The following is an 8,188-nucleotide window of genomic DNA, read 5'->3' on the forward strand; positions in this document are numbered from 1 at the left end:
ATAAGAAAACGGTCCTCGATTGGGATTCACATATTCATGTATTAGCAAGAGGCCCCAGATAATTAATTGTTTTCACAATTATATGCGATAAGCAGATGAGATATAACCAGGCGCAAATCTACGTCAGTGCATTGGACTTTTAAATGAAGCTAATAAAATAACAATGACGTTCCTACATATCAATAATGTGTCAAGGTGAAGGTTATAATGAATTATAAATTAATTTTTAACTGAAATTTCAAATTTTATTAGAATATTAACTCAGCATAAACGATACGGAATGAATCCGCCTTGGATTTTATGTTAAATTTTAATGAAGAATTTTACTGAATTTTCATCCGCACTATGCGAAAAGTTAAAATTTTGAATGAGAATTCTTGATGGAGAGAATAGCAAACCTCCAAACAATTGAATATACAAATTAAAAACAAATAACGGTTTTTGCTCAAATTCACAATGCAAAATGTTGTTGTTTTTTTTTTAAATTTCTCAATTTTATAATAAATTGCGTGCCAAAGAATGTGAAAAAACAAAGCTTGGATGCGACAGAACCAATTAAAAAATTCACAATAAATGAAATGCCGAAGGTAAAATAATATTTTACAATGAAAAAAAAAATCGCTAAGGAATTATTTAAAAAATTTTTTTTGAGAATTCTTGGAAACCGAATTTTTTAAATCGTCGCCATTTCAAACCGACATTTCTTTTCGCAGTTGAAAGGAATTTGTATAATTTGAAATAGCCATAGAATTCACATGGTTTTTTTGCACAAAACAATAATGGATAAAAACAGAGTAGAAACTTCGGTGCCAAAATTCAGCCGCTGTTCTGGCCAGGGTGGTGTCGGCCAGTTGCAGTCCCTGCCAAAGAAGGACAGACCTCGGCCCGAAGAGCAGGACGTCCCATCAGACACGTACGAGATTCAGAATTAATTACGAGAGCGCGCGGCCACTTTGCGTGCTTTTGCAAGAGTCGAACAATTAGAGAGCTCCGAGCCAAACGAGTGTTCAAAAAATAAATCAAAATTCAAAAAGTGGTCGACATGAATACTTTTACAAAACAGATTTTATATTTTCAAATCAATTAAGAATTCTTTCACATTGAACCAACTTTGCTTTCAAAATAAAGATTATTTTTATAATTTTTATCAAAATTTTTCCAAGTAAGAATTATTGAATGCAGCAAAGAGGAGTTTTAAAATGAATTTTAAACAATATAAAATCATGCACAGTTAATTGTGCCGTTTGTTTGGTAGAAGAATGAATAAAAACTACATTGTTATTATAGTTTACGTGCTTTTGGATCATGGTGTTTGTTTATTTCGGATAAGAACGAGAAGACCATGAACGGCGCTAGCAGTGATGAGGCAATTCAAGACCAGAAAGGGATCCACCTTGATGTCCATCCAGCTTTGGACTTCTTCGATGGCGGCGTCTGATCGTCGTTGCATGTCGGGTCCACTTCACGACATCGCTTCTGGCAGGCCTTCTCTTCAGCCAGCAGTTTCCTTCAACTCCTCCTCCAAAGAAGCGACCCTGACATCGATGCGCATCCGCGTCGCGGCCAGCAGGTCTCCCTCATGCTCGACCAACGTTTTCACGTCAAACCTGGCATTGATGGCGTTGATGGCATGATGACAAGCAGTTGACACTCGGCGCAGGTGTTCGACGGTCTCCTGGGTCTCAACAGCCAGCGTTGTCCTGCCTTGGGCGTAGAGTTGACCGGCGCAGACCAGCATCTCCTGCTTATGTCTGTGAAAAAATAATAATACAAAATAAATGTAAATTAATGATGAAAAAAATTCAATTAGGCGTCGCAATTAAACAAATCTGAATAAATAAAACAAAAAACGGTATACTCACTCATCTGCCTGGTGACGGGTCAGCCGTTGGAGGCCAAGTAGATGAAGATGAGTGGTCCAGCCATCCCGGAAAACTGAGCCGTCGCGGGCTGGATTTGCGCGACGGCATCGAAGTTCTCGTGGACCTCGGGAGGGCCGCAGTTCTCTTCAAATTCCAGCAACTCGACGCTGCTGGCCTTGCGTGTCAAGTCCTTGACTCAAGCAAGGATGCGATTGTAATCTGTTGGCAAGCAAATTCTCACGTTTTTATATTAAATTTTTTTTTCAAAAGCGACGCTTCTTTGCTTGTACCAAAAGTCACTGGCGCAACCAATGGAAAAGGACCAAAAAAAATATAAGCTAAAAGCAAACTCACGAATGGTCGGTGTCAAAGTTGAGCCTTTGCACGGTTGGGTCGTGGAGGAAGAGGATCATAGAAGGACCCGAACATGGAGGGTGGCCAAAACGACGTCAAACGCCGCGAACTCGTCGTCTAACTCGAATGAGTCGCAAATCGAGGAAGGAACAAAAGCCTTGGGCATGAACAAGGTGTCGATCATGTCGTCTTCGCTGGCCTGCCTCATCTTGCGACGCATGTTGAATTTTAGACTAAAAATTAGAGACGGGAATTCAATTTTCAAACAGAGAGTTTAAAACAAGACCGAACAGTGCGGAATTCAAAATCGGAGTGACAATTCGTCGAGGCAACAATCAAGAATCAATCACCATGGAAACGAAATAACGGTTTTTTTGCTTTCACTCGCACATCCAACAATGCATTTTTTCTTTTATTCTTTCAATTTATTTTTGATAATTTTAATAATAAAAAACAGTTCAAATACGTTATCTTTTCCGTAGAAAATATTTTTCTCAAATAATAAAATTGAATAAAATGAAATTGTTTTAGCACCATTTACTCTACGATGCACGGCGCATTTGAATTTCTCAATTCCCACCATTGATTCCATGATCCCGTCTCATATTAAATGAAACATACACAAGCGTGTACAAACTTGCGTAAAAATATCACATATTTTACAAATTAATAATAAAATATTATTATTATTTTAGCTAATAATGATCACGTGACCTGACAATAAAGAACTTTTTCGCTTCGACTTTATAGGCTGTCAAAGCGTCACGCTGTTATTGAACTCGCGATTGAATGCAAAATACATGCAAATTAATAATAAAAATTTTTTAATAAAAAAAACGGTATACTCACTCATCTGCCTGGTGACGGGCCAGCCGTTGGTGGTCAAGTAGATGAAAATTAGCGGTCCAGCCATCCCGGAAAACTGGGCCGTCGCGAGCTGGATTTGCGCGACAGCATCAAAGTCGAAGAACGCCGCGAATTCGTCGTCCAACTCGAATGTGTCGCAAATCGAGGATGGAACAAATGCCTTGGACATGAGCAAGGTGTCGATCAAGTCGTCTCTTCACTGGCCTTCCTGATCTTGCGACGCATGTTGAATTTTAGACTAAAAATTCGAGACGCGAATTCAATTTTCAAACAGAGACGAGTTTAAAACAAGACTGAACAGTGCGGAATTCAAAATCGGAGTGACAATTCGTCAAGGTAACAATCAAGAATTCACCATGGAAACGAAATAACGGTTTTTTTTACTAATTCATTCGCACATCCAACAATGCATTTTTTCTTATATTCTTGACATTTATTTATGACAATTTTAATAATAAAATAATAAAAAACAAATCAATTAATACAAATTAATACAAATTAAATCAAATAATACGTTATTTTTTCGTAGAAAATATTTTACTCAAATAAAAAAATTGAATAAAATTTATTAGCAAGGATGCGATCGGAATCTGTTGGCAAGGAAAATTCTCACGTTTAAAAAAAAACACGCGACGCTTATTCTTTGCTGGTAATTAAGACACAAGTCGCAGGTGAAACCAAAGGAAAATGACCAAAAAATATAAAATAAATAAATAAAAGCTAAACGCAAACTCACGGATGGTGTCAAAGTTGAGCCTTTGGACGGTCGGGTCGTGGAGGAAGAGGATCAGAAGAAGAACCCGAACGTGGAGGGTGGCCAAAACGACGTCGAAGAACGCCGCGAATTCATCGTCCAACTCGAAGGAGAGTCGCAAATCGAGCCGGGAACAAAAAGCCTTTGGGCATCAAAAGGGTGTCGATCAGTTCGTCTTCACTGGCCATCCTCATCCTGCGACGGATTTTCAATATAAGTTGTTATTCGCGGCGCGATTTCAATTTTCAAACAGAGAGTTTAAAATTTGAGACTGAACAGTATGGAATTCAAAATCGGAGTGACAGTTCGTCGACTTCGTCGAGGCAACAATCAAGAATTCACCAGCTTGGAGCGCCACTCAGGTAAACATGCGCAGTGCGCATGCACCAAGGCAAATAAGTTTTGGAGGAGATGCGACGTTTTCGGGAGAGACAGTAAAAATGGCGGAAATTCGTATCCTTCACACCTTGGATGTATTTGTTTTGATTTTCCTTTTCATTTCATCATCTTTCTCTTCATTTAGCGACGGACCTTGTTTTGGTCGCAAATTGTTGAATTTTCCTCGCTTTTCTCCTTGGCAAATTTGGCCTCGATTAGTGCATAGCATATAGGTGAGTTTAAAGCTATCGAAATGTCAAAACTTCTCAAAATTTCCAGAGCTAGGGATTTTCTGCAACAGCTGTTGAAGAAAAACGCAAAAGAAGATTTAATATATTTACTGTTTTTGTGATATTTTTCTATAAACTCCCCGATTTTTTCCATCTGTGCGACCTATTTCTGTGAAAGAATTCCTTTATTTAGTTGTTCTCAAGCTTCGACCGTTCAACCTCGCAAAAATTGAGTCCAAATCTTTGTCACTTCTTGCTGCCAACATTTGTACAAATAATATTAAGCAAAATCCTTTTTTTCTCTTTGTGTAGTGTGCTAAAGCTAGAAAGTAAGAATGGAGGGAACTCCAGATCAGGTACATAAATACAAGTTCAAAAATAAGTGTGATGTGTGCTTTTTTGTTGTATTTTTGAGGTTGTTTTACCAAATTCAGTTTATTAGTTTCTCATGAAGAGAAGAAATAAAAAATTATTATCACCTGCATGGAGATTTAATGTTATTTAATTATTGTTGCTATTTTTTATTTGAAAATTATAAACTAATGAGTGAAATTTTTAGGCTCTTAGCAAATCGAAAAGGAAGAGGCTTCGAAAGAAGCTGAATAAACAAGGGCCTAAGGAAGACGGTGGTGAGGCCCAAGCTGAAATCGAAGAAGTCAAAGGGGACCTTCCACCTGTACCCTGTTGCTGCGCAAAGTCTTCTACACCACCTTTAATTGAAGAAGTAAAACTAGATGAGTTAGTGTGTTCTGATATTTCTACACCAGGTAGGTTTCAAAATAATATTGATTATTTGGATGAGATTTTATTTTAAAATATTAAACTAGTTCCAGAAGTCGAGGGGAAATATTTGGGAAAAGTCGAGTTGGTCGAAGAAAAATTAAAAATGGATGAGGCAAAACCAGAGATGACCAGGGAGGAAATAATGGCTGCTAGGAAAGCAAAAAAGGAAGCTAAGAAGGGAAAAGAAAATAAAAAAGCCGAGCCAAAGAATGAGCCAAAAGCAAAAGAAAGCGTAGCGGCTCCGAAAGAAAAAGAACTTCCGAAGGTGGAGCCGAAAAAAAAGGAAAAACGAAACGAAAGCGTTGCCGCTCCTAAGGTAAAAGAGATTCAAAAGGAAGAAGTAAAGAAAGAAATTGCTTCACCTGAACCGGCCCAGCAGCAGAAGAGCAACAAAGAACTGAAGGAGGAACGAAGACTCAAACAAGTAGTCTTTTAAATTTTCATGTGCACCAAAATACTAATTGAATTTGCTAATCAGGAAGCACAAAGAGCTGCCAAGGCACAAAAGGACAAGGAGAAGGGTCAGAGCAAGGAGATGCCAAGCAAGCCAGTGCAACAAGCTCCAGCTCAGATTGTGAAAGCGCCAGCTAAAGTAGTTCGACCAGCTTTGCATGGACTTGCAAGGACTGTGGCAGCCATGAAGAGGGAAAATGCTTTTCCTCAAAGGTAATTGAAGTATTTATGTGGAGGTTGTTGATTTATTGTTTCATTTATATAACAATTTAATTTTTTGCTTAATTAGCGAATTATCTGAGATCCACCCAGCATTTCTGCAGCTTGGAGCCCAACTCAGGAGTCGGTTGGTCGATGGCTGCACTGCCAGGTCAGTTGCCCTGACGCGTGCCCTGATGCAGCTGATCAACGACTACCACACCCCTGAAAATGTGGAGCTGGGTCGGCACCTGGCCGAACGCGTCCAACAGCACATGGCCTACCTGGACACCTGCAGACCCAACTCCGTGTCCATGGAGCAGGCGGTCAAAGCCCTCAGGATTAACTCCCTGCCTTACGGGATTGCCGAGACCGAGGCCAAATCGGTGCTCAACAAGGCAGCGTTGGCTTTTGTCAACAAATTGGACCAAGATTCGCAAAGTGTGGCTCTCAACCTTGCTGATAAGATGGGATGCGGAGACGTCATTCTAGTTTATTCTTAGTAAGATAAATTGTTGAAAATCTACAAATTTCATAAATTAAAAGCCTGATTAGAAACGATTTTTAAATTGTTTTAAACATTTTAAAAGGTTAATTCTTGATTATAGTTGGAATGTTTGCAGAATTATAAGCCTCAAAATGTATTTCAAATGCACATTAGAAGTTGTATTTCTACGTGGCTTCCAACTGGATCAATTTATGAAATTTTTGAGGCAGTTTTGGTTTACAAATTACAAGAACTTCTTGTTTTTGCAGCTCACACCTAATTGTCAGCGTTTTGGCAGAATTGATGAAGCAAATCAAATTTCAAGTGGTGGTGGTAGGATCAAAAACGCACAACAGCGGTTTGCGAATGCTGCAGAAGTTGACCGAGATGCAACTCAGCTGCACTTACTTGCTCGTCAATCAAGTCACTTTTATTATGCCCAAAGTGAGTCAATTCAACTTTTGTTGATGACAATAATGTTATCTTCCTTTGTCAATGTTCAGGTGCAGCTGGTTCTGCTCGGGGCAGATTCAATGACGGCCAACAGCAGCATGATTGGTCCTGCCGGCAGCGCCCAGTTGGCCACTGTGGCCAAAGCCCAAGGAGTGCCTGTTTATGCCTGTTGCGAAACAAATAAATTCAGCTACCAATCTCATTTGTCTCCTTTCTACCAGCAGAACGAGCTAGGTATGGATGTTAAAAGCAGCATAGTGTTTTTGTTACAATTTAATTTTTGTCCTCAATAGTGCCTAATTCTGTTGCACCTCAATTGAAGAATTTGCCGAAACTGACCCAATGCTCTCTGTTGTACGATGTTGTGCCTGAACGGCTGATAACTGCAATCCTCACCGAGGTGTCTGTTCTTCCGTGCTCTTCGGTACCCGTTGTCCTGCACATGCAGTCTTCCGACACTGTTCTGAAGACAAGGACAAACTAAATAATTAATCTATTTGGTAAGTTTTATGTATTTAAAGGATCAATTATAAAATGGGAAAAATTTAATGCAATTTTAATATTTTACATTATCCTTATCCTTACTACGAAAATGAAGTGTTTTATTGTGTCTTGACTACAAGATGAATATTTTTATTTACCCGATTTTTGCCGATTTTCTACTTCAATTAATTCTCTACACAGTTTTAGTTATATCTCAGAAGCTCTGGCGTCAATGCTAAGTTTGTCACGAGGAGGCCAGAATAGAACTACAGTGTCACCATAAAACTTATCTTTACTTCAGCTGTGTCGTTGAAAAGAAATTCGGTGGGAAATTTTCCTGTCCTTGAGAAATTGGCAAGATCCTGTTTCATAATTTTTGGATTTAAAACTCATTTTTCACATACAATATTATTTAATGTAAGAAAGAATATAGTAACTAAGCCTAAATTAAAAAAAGGTTTCCCACAGGTTATGTTTTTTCTACATAATCAATTGCCTCTTTTAAATTCTTTTGATGTCAATTTCACTAAACTTTTTTAAGTTCCATGAAAATCGGATATTGAAAATTTGTGGATTTAAAATTATTCCAAATAAAAATTGATAGCAAAATCTTTTAAATTCGGTAAATTCACCATTTGCTTAATTTAATTTAACTGGTGAATCCAAGTGTCACCTACTATATGTAAAGATACAATCATATTCTAAAATAGGGCTGACATATAAGATTTTATTAAATTGTAAATTTTTATACAATTTCCATTATCATTTTATCATTTATTATTTTGACAACTGAAAATCAGATCTTTATTGATATTGTCCTGCGATTTTCCCTCCTCTATTTTCGCACAATGGATCGTGGCGCCACCGGCGGCCGTGGTAGAAACTC

At 38.3% G+C, this 8,188-nt stretch overlaps 1 protein-coding gene and 1 long non-coding RNA gene across 4 annotated transcripts; one reads left to right on the forward strand and one right to left on the reverse strand.

Moving 5' to 3' along the window:
• Window positions 1-563: 563 nt before the first annotated feature.
• Window positions 564-4,185, reverse strand: LOC132204738 (uncharacterized). The gene is made up of 5 exons (XR_009442550.1): window positions 3,820-4,185; window positions 3,066-3,321; window positions 2,217-2,449; window positions 1,863-2,081; window positions 564-1,751 (listed from the first exon to the last, which is right to left on the reverse strand). It is a non-coding gene; the product is annotated as an uncharacterized LOC132204738 (long non-coding RNA).
• A 102-nt stretch (window positions 4,186-4,287) lies between these two features.
• Window positions 4,288-7,846, forward strand: LOC132204733 (translation initiation factor eIF-2B subunit delta). 3 transcript variants are annotated; one of them, XM_059633446.1, is made up of 10 exons: window positions 4,292-4,448; window positions 4,758-4,801; window positions 5,005-5,212; window positions 5,273-5,652; window positions 5,707-5,894; window positions 5,971-6,381; window positions 6,636-6,810; window positions 6,870-7,053; window positions 7,113-7,319; window positions 7,504-7,846. In XM_059633446.1, the coding sequence occupies exons 2-9, from the start codon at window positions 4,781-4,783 to the stop codon at window positions 7,301-7,303; spliced, it is 1,758 nt and encodes a 585-aa protein (XP_059489429.1). In that variant the 5' UTR covers window positions 4,292-4,448; window positions 4,758-4,780; the 3' UTR covers window positions 7,304-7,319; window positions 7,504-7,846. The 3 variants fall into 3 exon arrangements, with proteins under 3 accessions (XP_059489431.1, XP_059489429.1, XP_059489430.1); XM_059633448.1 differs by lacking the exon at window positions 4,758-4,801 and having other exon boundaries at window positions 4,288-4,448; window positions 7,504-7,845; XM_059633447.1 differs by lacking the exon at window positions 7,504-7,846 and having other exon boundaries at window positions 7,113-7,368.
• The last annotated feature ends 342 nt before the right edge of the window (window positions 7,847-8,188 follow it).

Source organism: Neocloeon triangulifer, unplaced genomic scaffold, assembly GCF_031216515.1.
Source record: "Neocloeon triangulifer isolate White Clay Creek 2 clone unplaced genomic scaffold, ASM3121651v1 ptg000022l, whole genome shotgun sequence".
In the NCBI taxonomy this organism is placed as follows: Eukaryota; Metazoa; Arthropoda; class Insecta; order Ephemeroptera; family Baetidae; genus Neocloeon; species Neocloeon triangulifer.